At 34.3% G+C, this 16,346-nt stretch overlaps 2 protein-coding genes and 1 long non-coding RNA gene across 5 annotated transcripts; 1 reads left to right on the top strand and 2 right to left on the bottom strand.

The window, feature by feature from the left end:
- Window positions 1–1,139: 1,139 nt before the first annotated feature.
- Window positions 1,140–5,335, bottom strand: LOC125778815 (uncharacterized). The gene is made up of 3 exons (XR_007422953.1): window positions 3,193–5,335; window positions 2,978–3,123; window positions 1,140–2,829 (listed from the first exon to the last, which is right to left on the bottom strand). It is a non-coding gene; the product is annotated as an uncharacterized LOC125778815 (long non-coding RNA).
- Window positions 5,336–9,294: 3,959 nt separating this feature from the next.
- On the top strand, window positions 9,295–12,856 carry LOC105225238 (nuclear hormone receptor HR78). 2 transcript variants are annotated; one of them, XM_011203614.4, is made up of 8 exons: window positions 9,295–9,612; window positions 9,678–9,769; window positions 9,837–9,974; window positions 10,060–10,233; window positions 10,781–11,044; window positions 11,103–11,174; window positions 11,237–11,644; window positions 11,859–12,856. In XM_011203614.4, exons 2-8 carry the CDS (start codon window positions 9,742–9,744, stop codon window positions 12,659–12,661), a joined length of 1,887 nt encoding a protein of 628 aa, XP_011201916.2. In that variant the 5' UTR covers window positions 9,295–9,612; window positions 9,678–9,741; the 3' UTR covers window positions 12,662–12,856. The 2 variants fall into 2 exon arrangements, with proteins under 2 accessions (XP_011201916.2, XP_011201915.2); XM_011203613.4 differs by having other exon boundaries at window positions 10,060–10,239.
- Window positions 12,857–13,343: 487 nt separating this feature from the next.
- Window positions 13,344–15,545, bottom strand: LOC105225239 (probable aminoacyl tRNA synthase complex-interacting multifunctional protein 2). Of its 2 annotated transcripts, XM_011203615.4 has the most exons (5): window positions 15,280–15,545; window positions 15,082–15,204; window positions 14,204–14,368; window positions 13,912–14,140; window positions 13,344–13,851 (listed from the first exon to the last, which is right to left on the bottom strand). In XM_011203615.4, exons 1-5 carry the CDS (start codon window positions 15,397–15,399, stop codon window positions 13,475–13,477), a joined length of 1,014 nt encoding a protein of 337 aa, XP_011201917.1. In that variant the 5' UTR covers window positions 15,400–15,545; the 3' UTR covers window positions 13,344–13,474. The 2 variants fall into 2 exon arrangements, with proteins under 2 accessions (XP_011201917.1, XP_011201918.1); XM_011203616.3 differs by lacking the exon at window positions 15,082–15,204.
- Between the last annotated feature and the right edge of the window lie 801 nt (window positions 15,546–16,346).

Genomic DNA, 16,346 nt, shown 5'->3' with positions numbered 1-16,346 from the left:
TTTACTTCGTCTTTTTTATATTTTAATAAAGACATCTTGTCCGACAACAAAAGTTCAAACAAGTGGCGATAAAACCATAAGATTATGGCACCCTCCAACCTATGTGCAGTCTCCCCAACCGCTACGCATTGTTAAGCACCTTGTGGGCTTGTAGAGCGTAATGTCCATTTGATGGCCATTTGTGTGCGCACACACAGGGGCACTTGCACACCACTGCATACAACGGCGTGCAATTGGAGGAGTTGGTAAAAGTTGGTGATAATGGCAAAGGGCGATGGCGTATGTTGATAAGCCAAAAACTGTTGAATGAAAGAAATTTCTGTTAAAAAACGCTAAATAACATTCCTTTTTTTCTTTTTTTCTTATATAATTCCGCATGGCACACTCGCCAGCTCTGCAGTTGCGCATATAGCGGGACATTTCACACTTCCCGTTCCTCTAAAATTGCGGAAAGTGTTAAAAGTTGCATTCGTTACAGATTTATTCTTTTCCAGTTAGCTTTTATAACTTTAAAGATAACATTGTGAAATATATTGCTTAAAAACTGCATTATTTATTTAGGTCCGCAGCATCAGCTTAATTAAAAGTTAGTCCAAACAGTAAAAGTTAAGTAGAATATTACACTAATAAGCAGAAAAATGTAGAAATTTAAAATACTTTCATAATTTTTTCTACGACACTTCAGAGCCCTCAAAAAACGCCTCCCTTCAGTTTACAATTTCTCTCTTTTAGGATTCAGAATTATAATATGGGTCAACTCATTCATTCCGCATCGAAATCGAATTCACTATGGAAAGAATTTCCGATTGAAAATTTTCATGCAATCAGTGATACCGTACTCGTAGTTAACATGCGTTACCATAAGTAAACTGTTTTATCAACATCGTGCGGAAAGAATAAGGTGTGTGGGGGACATTAGTTTCATTAGTTTCCATTGCTTGGTCAGGCGTTGAATACAAGTATAATGCTTAATTTTGTATTTGGGCTAGAATAAATGGTATAAATTGGTCTGTTATTACTGGTATTTTTAACAGGAATTTCATCCGAGATGTGGATCCTACCAAAATTTTTAATGTCTTTTAATCCTTTAATCCTGACCTTCTTTCCAGCGAACTTAAAGTTACTGAACTGACCTGTAAATGAATCAATAATAAAAACGAGTGAATTTTTTCATGAAATCCTTTCAATATGTACTTTAAATGGATCAATGGATAACAAAAATTTTCGATTTTGCGATTGCAATGATCTCGATATTAACGAAATTTTAATTTTGGCACGGTTTCAATAATTCATCGTAATTTGTTTCGATGGAATCGGAAAGTTTTTCTATCGAAGCGGATTCATTAATTAGACCCTATGAATTTCTGTATATAGTATATAGTATATATTTCTGTTCTTTTACGCGATGTTAATATACACAAGACTTGCTGGAAATCAATTTCTCGTAAAACGGTAAACCTATAAAGAAAATGTTAAATATTTGAAAAATGTACCGTATATAGTTTATAAAAAAAATATATTTTTTAAGTAGCAATAATAATAAAAACACTTACATAGTTAACGAAATAATGTTTCTGTGAAGTTACGATTGAAATTCGAATTGAATAACATGCAATAGTCTCCGAGTATCGCAATATCGTCCGACTTGAAAAATTCCGTTTCGAGAAAAACGTGTTTGAAATCTTACACAAACGGTTCGACACTGCAGCGCGGTTTGGAAAAACAGTTTTAGATCCCCAGCATGTGTAAGTAAATAAATGATCATAAACTGACCTAACTATTTAATGCAATCGATATTAACCCAAATAGACTTTTTTAAATACTTTCGAATTGTACCAATTTTAATTTGCTTAAAAAAATTACTTTTCGAACAATTAATATATTCCAAACACGTTCAACATAATCTATGTACCTCAGATTGAGTGCAGGACTTTCATTTAAATACTCCTACTCTTTCACACCCACCTGACTCAATACGTGTCAACGTGTCTTGACTTTATCACCTTAAATTGCCAAATTACTTCCCACGTCATTTCAACAAATTTACTTCCGGCAATTTGTGTCTTCCCCACAAAATTGCCGTATTGATTTCAATTGATTGTATTTACACAAATACATTACGCCGAACCAACAGCAAATCAGGTACTGATATTTGAAACAGAAAACATCCCCCATTTTTAACTAGTCGAAGAAGTCAGATGGCGAATTATACATAGTGAGTATACAAATAAACAGTTCGTTTATTCTGTTCTACATACAGAAAGCTCACTGGATCTCCTTCAGATGGTATTTATTTTTTATTTTCATTCTTAAAGGACATCCACTAATTGTTTTGCAAGACGTTGCTTCAGAGTATAATAGTTTTGTTCACCTAACGGTATAACCTAAAATTAATCGAGGTAGACTTAGGGTTATATATAATATATATAAATTATCAAGATGACGAGACGAGTTGAATTCCGAGGGATCGGCTGTCCGTCCTTTTGTCCATCAATATGTCTGTCTGTCCAAGCTGTAACTTGAGTAAAAATTGAGATATCTTGATGAAACTTAGTATGGACGTTCCTTTGCAAAATAAAGTACGAGTTCATAGATGGGTAATCGGACCACTCCCACCCCTCAAGACGTTATTAATCGAAAACCCCGCTCACTCCCTCACTCGCTATATACCTGCACCAATGCCTTCCGGTATTTTGCAGCCATATACCACTAGATGGTTCTGCCCCTCGAGCGTGAAATCACTCCACTCCGCCTTCTTTGTAAACTTTAATCTCTTCGTAACGCCTTCCCTTTGAAGAAGAGTCAGTGCTTTATCTTCCAATAGTAAAACTGTAATTATAGCATACTGATGAAGAATATCTGGCAACCATTTTCAAAAAGTAAACTTAGCAAAGGTTTTGGCAGTACAAGCACAAGAACAATTATTTTCCGTTTTATTGGGTATTATTTGAAGTTTAGTTTCGGGAGAAAAACTCACTCGTTTCTAGAACACAAATTTATGCAGCAGCTTAGCGCGTGATTACTGCCACCCTTCGCACAGATGGGACCCGCAGTTCTTACTGACATATCCTACTTAGCAAACACTTTGCTTGCAAATGCGAGTAAATCACTTCTGTCGGGTGGCTGAGAATGCAGAGAACTTGATATAATATTACAACGATCCAATTTATACGTACATAAGTACAGACATACATTCTTGAATATTGGACTTTCTCGGTTCTATTAATACACACATGATTTGCGAAAACCCAACACTCTCTTGCACGCATAAATTTAGACTCGAAGACCCCAAAACTCTAATAACATCAAATTGTGCAATGATTGTATGGCTTTAAAAAAGCGCAAGTAACAACCGCATAGTCATAAAAACATATTATAAACGCAGAAATAACAACAACGAAATGATACAATGTGTTGAATATAAGCTGACAGCATTACCGCAAGTATTTTTGTCTTAACTGCATACTTAACAGATACCGTGCATTAACAATGAAAAAAAAAACATTTTTGTTGTTTTTCTTCAGGGATGATCGGGAGTTACGCCATAGCACGAGGGGTGGCTAAATAAACTATGTAAGTGGCATTCAGTTTGGCCTTCTTGGAGTCACACTTGCATCCAAAACGGTGTTTTTTCCCTTGAATTGTCCGCTTTTTGTTATGCTAATATGCCTGAAGGCGCGGTTGCTGTGGAGGGGTGCGAAACGTTTGAAGAATACCACAAAATGCGCAATATCACTGCCTTTTAGTAATTATATTTTTACGAGATACTCACGGTTTACTGAAAGTTATGTTGCGCTACATTCGGCTGTTTTGATTTCTAAATAAAGAAAAAAATAGCCTTGGTTGGAAGAAAATATTTGTTCTATGGTTGAAGAACCCTACTAGTTACCTTCTAAGCAATAAACTTGTAAGATATTTAAATAATTCCAAATCGCCGTCCTTTGATATCGTAAAATGGTTCTCGTTGAAAAAAAGTTTTAACTATCAACTATCAATAGTTAACCAAATTTCTGCAAGAAGAATATTTCTTAATCTAAGAACCTACTAGAAGAGATCTGGTTCGATCGTTTTTTAAAACGATTTATTCTTCAAATTTCTTTTAACCTATTTAAATCTTATTTTTTCTCATCGAAACGTTTTATTTTTAATTCCAAATAAAAATTTATTTTGGCGGTGCCGCTTTCTTTGAGAAACAATACAAAACACATACAATTTAATAGTATTCTCCGTTCTCCTAATATATTTTCACATACCTCCCAACCTACAGATTTCCAATGTCAACATAATCTTAGCTCAATTCTCAAGTCGTTTATGTGCCATCAAATTTTTCATTAATTTCATCCAACGTTCATTTCACGCAAGTGGAATAAACAGTAAAGGAGAGAGCGCGATATTATTTTTGTAATTTTTAGCACTTTATGTGGTATAATTTGCGCCCTGAAATCGTCGTGCCACTTGAGCTTATTATAAGATAATATGCTTATGGCGAAATAAATTTGCGAGATGATAAAAAGAAACATTTTGTGGTTATGAGTATTGCTGTTCGGTTGCACACAACTTGAACATTTGAATTGCTTGTCTCGCTGTATTTGCTTAGTACTTATAAAGGCGGGAATGTTAAGATTATTTTATTTTTTTAAAAGCTTTAATAAATTTAGTTATTGGAAAAGTTTCAAAATATTATCAACTTATTATTTTTCTTAAAAATGATTTGCTTCAGAGCTGATATATACCCAATATAATTATATCCAATCCTTTGGTCAAGTTAATATCACCATATCTCATTTAAAGATGGTTTTAATATATTTTGAGCTATCGTTTAATTCTTTCGCAACATTTTCATTCTCTTGCAACATGTTGCCACAGAGTATAATAGTTTTCTTCACCTAATGGTTGTATGTATCACCTAAACTCAGGATGACGCGACGAGTTGAAATCCGCGAGACTGCCAGTCCGTCCATCCGTGTAAGACGTAACTTGAATAAATATTGAGATATCGTAAGGAAATTTTGTGTATGTATGTATATGTTACCTGACAAAAAAGTGAGGACAAGTTTGAAGATGGGCACAATCTTACCACTGCCACGCCAACAAAACGCCATTTACCGAAAACATACAAAATACCATGACTAAGCACCAAATTAATACATATGTACATATGTATGTATGTATATAAAACTCTAATTTGGAACAGGGGATCGTAGTGGAAAGGAACGACTGTGAGAAAAATTATACGTGAGCTCGCCCTATAATAAGTTGTTTGTACATACATATCTCCTAAGCCACAAAAGGTGCGTTGCACCGCTCACTTTTAGGTGAAATCACATATCTCGGCACCCGCTCAACCGATTTCAACTAAATTCGGCACATAGCTTTTCTTTGACATTTCTATATCACAGTATCAAACTAAGTGAAATCGGGCTATAACCACGCCTAATTCCCATTTAACACAATAGTAAATTCCATTTTAAACTTTTACTGTCCAGTATACAAATCAAGCATTAGTTAATATGTGAGAATAAAACTTTCCACGAATAGCGCTTTTAAGGTGTGCCACCTTAAAGCTAAAAACTTCGCAAACCGAACCAAAACTGTTAAAACCCCTAGGTACTGTATATGTGGACCCATTGCATATAGTTGACTTTTTACTGAAAATATCGGTCAATGTGTGAGATTTATATGTACTATAATTGAAATTCAAAACGAATTCTTTCCTGCTAATAGTATGTATGGGTGTTACAAATGGGTTGAATCGTTTCAATACTTACCCTATTCCACATATGTATACTTAACAGAAAGATATAGATTTTCGAACTTCTGCGTGACTTTATTTCGCATGTATGTGAGATATGTTAATAAAAATGAGATTGCGTGTTTTTCTTATAACAGTGGATCCTTGTGCTTGGAATGAATTAAGCAGGTGAAAACTCTCCCAATACCCCATATAACCAGCAAGCCTTATCTACCCGAAGTACTTTCCTGGCTTTGATTCCTGTAAGTTGCACTTGTCACGTATTTAATACACAGTTTTCCACTAGCTGAAGGAATTTCCGCACTTAGACTTATTAGACAAAAAATAATGGAAGGAAAACGATGTCTTTTATTCTTTTGTCCAACTAACTATGAGCTGTATGAGACATATGACGACAGTGACATAGTTCGGCGAATTAAAAGACAGCGGCTACGCTGGCTAGGTCATGTTGTCCGAGTGGACGAAAACACTCCATCTCTGAAAGTATTCGACGCAGTACCCGCCGGGGAAAGCAGAGGAAGAGGAAGACCTCCACTCCGTTGGAAAGAGCAAGTGGAGAAGGCTTGCAATATCCAATTGGCGCCACGTAGCGAAAAGAAGAAAAGAATGGCGCACTATAATCGCATAAGCGGTGTCTACGCCAATTAAGAAGAAGAAGAATTAACTAACAAAAGCCAATAAAAACTGCCTCTTTATTTTTGCGTTTCTTTGCATTCTTATTATTCTGCATGACGTGATCATTACATATCTCAGATTTCGACAGATCTTAATTTACTAAAGTTTTTGATCCAGAGTTCTAATAACACTATACTTTCTCAAGTATTTTCGTAAATACATATAGTACAGCCGATAGCCGAAGGGCTAAGTTCGGAGTATAAAAATAGTACTTAATTGCATATTTATAACATTTATTTACTTTTTCGACGCACTTTATCTGCAATTACTTAACTAATATAACTTACAAACATATTTATTATTACAAATATATAATTATTGCATATTATTAACAGTTTCGAAAAAAATTGTCAAGCAACGGGGATTTAAGAGTTACATATGTATACATATAGTATGTCGGTCAATCGGGCGGGAAAACATTACTCATACGCCCTAACATGCGCGAACTTCTTCTGAAAATGTGGCAGCAAGGAGCAGCATATAAAACATATGTATTTCAAATTTTGTAGAATCAAATACATACGAGTATATCTGTGCAATAGTAACGGCTAGAAGCCGAAATTCAGACATACATATGTATTTGTTAGAAATGAACTCACATTTCATGAAAATTAATTTGTTATTACCATTATAGGCAATATCGCTATCAAGTATATTCAATTCGTATATACATATGTATGTATGTATATATAATGTATTTTACCAAATTTTGTGCCATTAAATATGATCCACTCAGAAATTTAAGTCGTACATATGTATGTACATTAAAAAATTGCAACAATATACAGCAATTTTATGGTAGCCAACTCGGCCAACATGATATGAATATTAATTCAGTTGGCTTGCATAAAAAAATCATGAAATTGTAATGCATAGTTTTTTCAAAAATTCGCAGTCGTTTTTTGCATAAGTTCTAGGCAGAACCGGAACTGCTGTCACCTCCGCCAATGGCGCCAGCATGTACATATGTATGTATATACATTCAATATTTTCAATTTATTTACGACCTTCACAACATGAGCGGGTAGGTAAAACTAAATATGACAAATGCTCGGAATAATTAAAAACTGAGTTTTCAGTAAATATGGGGTTGATTAGAGTCCGTTAAAAATAAAAACTTAAGTCGTGAAAATTTTAGATACAAACCAAAAATTGTTATTGATTTTTTTAATAATAAAGAAATAATAAATTTTAATATTATAAGCATTAAATAACTAAATTTTGCAAAATGTTTTAACTTCAGTCCTAATATTTAACATTTCAAAAAGTATTGGCATCTCATTTCGTAAAGGGTGTACCTTTCTTGTCATTAACGAAATAGCCAAAAATAGCGTTACTTTTTTACATTTTTTTATAAATTCATAATTGATAAAAGACGAGTTGGTGAACTCGTTTGTTGCACGTGCAATAAATAGCCAATGACGCGGACTTCAACTGACGGCCCGTAATTTCAATGTCAATTGTACAATGAAAGAAGCATTTGGAATTTACATACATATGTATGTACATATCCATGTACATACACACATACCAGTCATTGTGTGTCCACGAGCAAGTAGACATAAGCATAACTATGTATATGGATAAGGTAAGAATTTATTTTTGTGTGTATTCTTATGCATGTGTAACTTTGCGGTATGTGGAACTCTGACAGGGCAATTAGGCGAAATTTTTTAATATTCAGAGTTCATCGCCAACATGCGTCGCCAGTACTTTCCGCAGTTTGACATTTGATTGTTGCTATTAACCAATTTTTGTTTATATTTTTTCTTGTTTGCTCTGTACGAGGTGTGTTCAAAAAGTATCGCGAATTTTGTATTTTTTCAAAAATTATTTATTTATTCATTAATATCTATTTTGTCCCCTTCAAAGTGATCCCCATGAGATATTATACACTTGTGCCAATGGTTTTTCCAATCTTCGAAGCACTTCAAAAAATCATTTTTTTTTTATCTTCTTCAGCTCCTCCGTCGATGCCGTCTTTATCTCGTCAAGAGAAGCGTAACGTCGTCCTTTCATGGGCCTCTTCAGTTTAGGGAACAAGAAAAAGTCACAGGGGCCAGTGGGGAATACGGTGGCTGCGGCATCATTAGTGTGTTGTTTTTGGCCAAAAAGTCGCGCACAAGCAGCGATGTGTGTGAGCAGGGGCGTTATCGTGGTGCAAAAGTCAATTTTTGTTCTTCCACAAATCCGGGCGTTTCTGGCGGATTGCTTCGCGCAAATTGCGCATAACTTGCAGGTAATATTTCTTATTGACCGTTCTTCCCTGTGGCAAGAACTCAAGAAAACTGTCAGTTACGATTAGCGATACTTTTTGAACACACCTCGTATGTACATATGAATGTGTATGTAGATAGAGCTGGATTACTCAAAACACTTACATATTTAAGATATTTAATTATGAATTCGTTTTTAAAGTTTCGAAAATTTAATGCCTAATTTTGTCTTCATATGCTGATTTGGAGGTTTGGAAAATATATCAGAGTTTTATTATATTACTAGAAAGAATTATTCACGAGGAAGTTTTTTGATAGATTGTTAGGTATCACAATAAAAAAGATAGTTAATAATACTTCTTATTCTGTCCAATGTAATCAAATAATGCTTTTTCTAGCACAAAATAAAGTAAAAAGCTTGTTTAAATTTACAACAAATATCATAATAGTTAAATTCATAACATATAATACCCGGATTCAAAATGATATTAGTATTTTTCGAAATTTTTTATAAAATGCTTAAACATTTTAATTAATTCATAATATTTCGTTCGTTGCTTAATTCAAAATATTATTTTTTCTCTAATCACTTCCATCAAATAGTTATTATTATACCTGGCAACATCAACAAGAATTTTTTGCTTTAATTTCCAATACAACCCTGCTATTCAATGACAGCAAGTGCAACAGCGGAAAGAAAAATATGTGCAGGAAGCTTATTTTAGTGATTTTGGTGGAATTATTCACATTTTTGTAATTTTTTGTACGTTCAATAAGTTTCTAATGGTCCAATTGGAAATATGTCGTGACAAAGTTAACCTTTCCTTAAGTGCTTCCATGTAAATGTGTGTTAGTTATGTTAGTATTGACCTCGAATGAACTGAAGTTGAGCGACCTCCCAAGAACATCAATGTAGCAGAAAGCAGCATAAAAGAATACAAATAAATCAGTGAGAATAATCAGTCATAGGTACATACAGAGCTGATATAATATTAAATATATGTATATATATTAATGGCACACTTTGGTTTCAGTTTTATATTAATATACAGAACCAAACAAAATCTATAGTGTTAATATTAACGCATATCGCCAGATATGGGAGCAAGTGGTTTCAAAAACGAAGGTAAGCGCATACCGTTTTTCATGTTGTATGTCATTGTTTACTATTTCACTCTCCACCATATTCGTAGATAACAAAACAGCAGCAACAATTGTTCATCACGTTACTGGAAGCGGTAATGGTACAAGTGGTGGTGGAGTAACGAACGCAACAACAGCGACCAATATGAGCATTGAAACGTGTCTGGTGTGTGGGGATCGTGCTTCAGGTACTTTATCAAAGATAATGCATATGTATAGTTGTAGTAATGTGCAATGTAATGAAATGTAATACAACTATATGTTATCTAATAGGTCGACATTATGGAGCTATTTCATGTGAAGGTTGTAAAGGCTTTTTCAAGCGTTCAATACGCAAACAATTGGGATATCAGTGTCGAGGATCCATGAACTGTGAAGTTACCAAGCATCATCGCAATCGTTGTCAATTCTGCCGTCTCCAGAAATGTTTAGCCAGCGGAATGCGAAGTGATTGTACATAATTTTCATTTATTTCGACAACACATTTTATTTCCCAATAGATTCCTGCTAAAGATTTACCTAATAGGTCAAAAAGAGGTTTGGCAATTACTTTCTCACTATATATGAAGTCTTTATTTGGATTTTTTAATAACGTTTATTTCTACTTAAAAGTAAAAAATACTTATCTTAACAGGTTGTATATGTCTATTTATTGGGCCAAGCATTGATTTAGTCGTTATAACAGTAATAAATGACCTCCAAACTGTTTTCGGCCTCGTAGCCATTAGCACGCCCTGAATGTTGATATTTATGAAATTTTGATTTTGATGCATTACTGAATCAGTTAAATATATATGGTATATAAATTATTATAAAAAGAAGTATAGAAATGTCTACGCATAGGAGTAATAGAGTTTGATTGTAGTTAAATGCTCAATATATAAGTAGTACGATGATAGTTTACGTAGCATTTTCACGCTCATTATCACATTTATTTATAATTATTTCGCCGTGTTCAATATTAAACTATTTCTTTACAATTACTTTATCACAGCTGTTCAACATGAACGTAAACCGATCGTTGATAAGAAGGAGTTCGCCGGAAGCTCTTCTTCTGGTTCATCCAATTCAACAGTGACCAATGCTGCGGCAGCTGCCGCCGTTTTGGGTGCTAACAATGCTGCAACGGGTAGCGGGAGTTTGCTCTTCGGTCACAATCTAACTACAAACGCTGCTACTGTCAACAAGTCTGAGGCACCAACTACTTCAAAGCCTTCTATATTCTCTTATAATATGACTCTGCCGGAAATGAGACAAGGTAAGATTATCTTTCTATATGTTTCCTTATTTGCAGTGAGATTATTTATTATTTTCAGCATTTGTAAACAACACAGATGTTTCAGTTCCACCTTTACCTTTTCATCTAACATTTGCCGAAATGAGACAAAGTAAAATAAAAGTGTATAGCATATGCGTAACTAAAACTAACTATTCGCATATTTATTTTTAGTTATAGAAAATGCAAAGAACTTCCAACAAGAAAAACAGGTTCCCATTCAAAATCCACCGCCCCAGTCACTTTACTTTTCCCCCGACTTGCCGAAAGCTGATGATGAAGAGGACGATGATGATGAGTCCATGGACAATAGTAGCACCACGTGTTTGCAAAATTTAACCACCAATGCAAATAATAACAATACACAAAACTTAAATCTCAATATAGACGCGATACACAGTCCTGCCACAGCAGTCGGGCAAATACAAACAGCTTTGGATAGATGTGTCATTGAGAAAGCATTGCAATTGCTGATCCCCATTCAAAATCAGTTGGACCGTTTGTCCTTAGCAGCTGGTAATGGTAATGCGGGCAGCTCCCCAGCTATCAAAAATGAAATAACTGATGACGACATGGGCGAAGGTTGGTATTTGGATATCGTGCATTGATATTTGTTAACTATTAAAGTGATACAACCAACTTTAAAATTACATGCCATTCTAAAAACTAAATGAACATTCCTTAATTATTTCTTTATTCGGTTCAAGTTTATGCAAGGAACGCTACTCGTATTGTATATATCTCATATTTTCTATTTTTCGTAAAATAATTGGTTTATTTCTCCTCAAACTTGCAGACAGCAGCGCAGACGATGAATATGAAGTTGCTGAAACAATACTTGGTGTGGCAAATACAAAAGAATTCGTTGCAAATGAATGTATCTTCGACAACGAAATATTGACCAGTGCTCAGGCTGCTTTCAATCTGCAAACCCCCACATTAATGTCCGCCTATCTCAATTTGCACTATATATGCGAAACTGGTTCCCGTGTAATTTTCCTTAGCATATATTGGATGCGTAAAATAGCAGCATTCGATCAACTCGATGGGCGTACGCAAATCAAATTGTTGCGAGCTAGCTGGCCTGGCTTGCTAGCGATAGCATTGGCACAAGTGCGAAGTCTTTCAATTACCACAATTATCACCACACTCGTGGCAAATGTACGTCAATTGGCAGAGGTTGACAAAATCGAACCACAAAAAATACGAAAACTCAGTGAGCATATAGCACGCATACATTCCTACATTCAAGAGACGCTAGCATTAGATTTGGATGATATGGAATTTGCTTTTCTACGTCTCGCTATTTTTTTCAATCCACATATGCTGTTGAGAAAGCGTGAACGCAATGTGCGAGATTTTGTGCGTCGTGTACAACTATATGTACTATCCAGTTTTCGGAAACATATTGCTAGCCAATTGGATGACGAGCAACAAGCAGAGGAACGTTTTAGTACACTAATAATCACACTTTTACCACTAGCTGCCTTGGAGTCGGACGTTATTGAGGAATTATTTTTTTCCAATTTAATAGGGCAAGTGCAAATCGACAATATGATCCCCTATATATTAACTTTGAGCGCTAACACTAGCCTTTAACTACTACATTTGTTTAAAACCATAAAATATCATCGTGGTTTTATCAACCATTAGCTATTGAATGATGAGCAGCAAATTTAACTAGTTTGGGTCGGAGAAATCAATCTCATTTATTAATTCAACAAGATGGACAATACCTTCGTTTAGCTTGTATGTGTTTGGAGCCAAATGGCGTAGTACTTAACTGATGTCAGACAATCTTGTGAAGTCCTCAAATACAAATGTCTCCCCTTGCGCGAGCGCTGCTAATAATCGCCTTTGAATAATTGCGATGTTGTTAGAAAATACGTAAAGTTTAAAAGGCTGCCAGCCTAACAACGAAATATTAAAGAGTCAAGTCTTCACCTAAGTGCAAGCAGAAATCTTAACTTCTGCTAACGTTTACTTTAAACAATATACTTATATATAAGTGACAATAATAATAGACTGAAAGTAAGAAATATGAGAGATGAATATAACGCTTTTGGCTTTTATATTTGTGGGTATTTTCTTCCAATTAGAAGAAAAGCCCATGAGAGTGAAATTTAAAATTTCACCTTGTTATTAAAAAAAATTTTAGTGCAAATATCAAAGATCAGATCTTTGCAATTACAATTAAATGTGACTTTTTACATTATTAAGCAACGCCCTCTCTGGGTAAAGCTATGTCATAGAATTAAGCGGAACATACAAACAATGCGCATTTTTAATTTGCAATAAAAGTTAACTTTTTTACAAAAGAAAAAAAAAACACTTGTATTCATTTACTACACATACGAGTATATAATTAAGAATGTACCAAGTACAAGAATATTTAATTATTACAATCTTATTTTACAGCTGTGTAACAAGTTGTACGCGTTTTTGCCATTCAGTCAAAGTTGGTGTAAGGTCTTTAGACGTTATTGCCGGCAAACGCTTCAATGAGCTGTGAACACCAACATCAGCAATAGTTATTTTGTCACCACCAAAATATTTTTGTTTGCCTAGCCGAAGATTAAGTGCACGTAGCATTGAGGCGCGACTTTTGGTAGTATTACATCGCAACAATTGATAGCATATGTCCAGCACAGCATCGATTTCGTTGCAGTTGGGTAAATCTTCGTAACGGTATTCCTCGGGTCCGACACGACCTAAATACCGAATAATATTAACTTCTCCATAAATGGGAACGTACATAGTGGGTGAACTGATCATTTCAGTATGTTCGCCTTAAAATAAAAAAAAAGTGTTTTAAAAAGTATTCGTATAAACTGACTATTTTTGATTACAGTTTTTCCAAATAAGTGACACTTTCACTTTCGGTTTTGATGGGTCTATCTTCACTTGTGACAATTTCTTTTCGAATTCACTTGCGTCTTTTCCAATATCAGGCATGGTTGAATGTTTAAAGGTTCTCACATCAATGGTGAAAAGATTTTTCCAAGCATTCTTCAATGCTAATAGGGCATATGGAACGAAATTAGGGTGCCCATTGATAACAATATCATGTAGAGGCTCCTAATATGTTAACATTTCATATAAAGTGAAGCGTATTGGGAAACGATTAAGAATAGTACTAACCTCACGTAAACCTCCATTCCGCAAACTTGTTTGCCCAGTGTGCTGAGGTCCTTTTTGGCAGAGACCAAGGGAAGCGCGAATATTGGCCATTTGTTGTTTGAGGTCTTGTAATTGTTTTAAAACTTTTTCTTGTCGTGCGCATACGGAATCGACATCATTAGATGACTATGATTTGAAAAATATGGTCAAATTGTTAGCTTAATGTAAAATATCACATTTGCGTTAATGTGGTGTTAAAAAGTTAAAAATATATTATTATTATAAACTCAACCTAACCTCTTGATATTCTTGCATTGTTGAAAAATACTCAAGCAAATGTGGGATCAAAATAGATTGTTGTGCACATTAGTACTTACGTATGTATGTATGTATTTATTTTCGAAACATGTGGATAGAAACAATTAACAGCTGTTTAGCCACTTTAATCTTTGCAGTTTAGTATGTTAGTAAAAGAAAATTTTACTATTTTAATAATGGCAGCGATTCACTTAAATATAACATTATGTGCATGAGTAGCATGTCGAAAAATAAAATAAATGCCAAAATATATCATTTAATCCTATAATCTTTAATGCCACGTCCGCCTCTAAATTTTTTTTGTTTTTATAAAAATAATAATATTTAAGAGATAAACAAAATATTAGATTTCAAATAAATTTCGCATTTGAAAATGTGTTATTAACTAAGCAGTATAAAAAAATATTTAACAAATAATTAAAAAAAATTTAAAACGATGTAAATTGTGCATATTAGGTGACCAGCTTGAGAATGTTCACTGCGTTAAAAAAAACTACAAAATATAAATAAATATAAAAATATATGCAAACAAACACAAATGGAAAATAAATTTAGTTGATAAATCAATTTTGAAAATTAACCTTGAGTAAATTCTGGATTTGTGCACTTAAATTGTCCAAATCAAGCGCGCACACATTTTTCTTCGGTCCAAGACAGTTGACAGCGGACGTGGCAAGAGGATTACCATTGCCATTGTAAAAACCCTTTAATATGATTATTACATTTTATATCTTCTAAATCACACTTTTACTTTGTTCATCAAGAAAAATTACACTTACGCTGCATGCGTCAGCTTTAATTACTTCTGAAGCTACCGAATTGTTGAGCACTTTCATTGGGTACATGCAAGTCGGCAATTGTATATCATATTCCGGTAAAAGTGTTTTAAGCTCATACATTTTGTCGATTTATATACTATCTAATAACTTAAAACAACAACAAACCACTGTTTAATTATTTAAAGAAATATAAATTTAAAATAATGTCTATTGCTTCGAAATATTTGTCGCCGTCGTTTTTCGAATAGAATTTACACAATGCAGAATTCCAATTTGACAGTACAAGGTGTGCACTCAGCAGTGTCACTTTTAGCAGAGTTGCCGTAACACAGTTATTATGAAGTATTTTTATAGCGGAATTCTGTAACTAGTCTCTAGACTCTATTTGAGTCATTTTGAGGTAAAATCTCAATTTGTGACTAGTTACTATTCACTAAACAGTCTCTAGCGTTAGTCTCAAAATATTGAGACCTGGTAGTTAGCAGGTCACAAAACTAAAAAGAAGTCTTGTCTGCCATTTTGAATATACTGAATAGAGATCATCATAGATATTAATCGATTGTCGTTTCTTTATATTTGTAAGCAACTCAAACACGAAAAGGTTAAAAATAAATCAATTTTACATAAATTTCGTAAATATTATGAAACAAAGTCAACAAATATTTTTATTTTTATTGATAATTATGTTTTTTGACTATGTTATAGAAAATTTAATATTTGTTATCGACATATTTATTATCATTCAAGTGTAAAAACATCTCTGAATAATGAAATGTAATAAATTTTGTGACTGTCACTTACTTCTTCTTCTTCTTCTTAATTGGCGTAGACACCGCTTACGCGATTATAGCCGAGTTAACAACCGCGCGCCAGTCGTTTCTTCTTTTCGCTACGTGGCGCCAATTGGATATTCCAAGCGAAGCCAGGTCCTTCTCCACTTGGTCCTTCCAACGGAGTGGAGGTCTTCCTCTTCCTCTGCTTCCCGCAGCGGGTACTGCGTCGAATACTTTCAGAGCTGGAGTGCAGTGCAACGTCGTCGCTGTTGACATCGTCCAAGCCTCTGCACC

This window comes from Bactrocera dorsalis, chromosome 5 (assembly GCF_023373825.1).
Source record: "Bactrocera dorsalis isolate Fly_Bdor chromosome 5, ASM2337382v1, whole genome shotgun sequence".
Classification (NCBI taxonomy): Eukaryota; Metazoa; Arthropoda; class Insecta; order Diptera; family Tephritidae; genus Bactrocera; species Bactrocera dorsalis.
This window is presented reverse-complemented; position numbering and strand designations above follow the sequence as displayed.

What these genes read in the sequence shown, in the direction of transcription:
- LOC105225238 (XM_011203613.4), top strand. Translation starts at nt 9,742, where the DNA reads ATGGGAGCAAGTGGTTTCAAAAACGAAG. An exon ending in AAGTGGTTTCAAAAACGAAG is followed by an intron (nt 9,770 to 9,836) that starts GTAAGCGCATAC and finishes CCATATTCGTAG; the next exon opens with ATAACAAAACAGCAGCAACA. An exon ending in GTGTGGGGATCGTGCTTCAG is followed by an intron (nt 9,975 to 10,059) that starts GTACTTTATCAA and finishes GTTATCTAATAG; the next exon opens with GTCGACATTATGGAGCTATT.
- LOC105225239 (XM_011203615.4), bottom strand. Translation starts at nt 15,399, where the DNA reads ATGTATGAGCTTAAAACACTTTTACCGGAATATGATATACAATTGCCG. An exon ending in AAATCCAGAATTTACTCAAG is followed by an intron (nt 14,369 to 15,081) that starts GTTAATTTTCAA and finishes TTCAAATCATAG; the next exon opens with TCATCTAATGATGTCGATTC. An exon ending in GGAATGGAGGTTTACGTGAG is followed by an intron (nt 14,141 to 14,203) that starts GTTAGTACTATT and finishes TTAACATATTAG; the next exon opens with GAGCCTCTACATGATATTGT.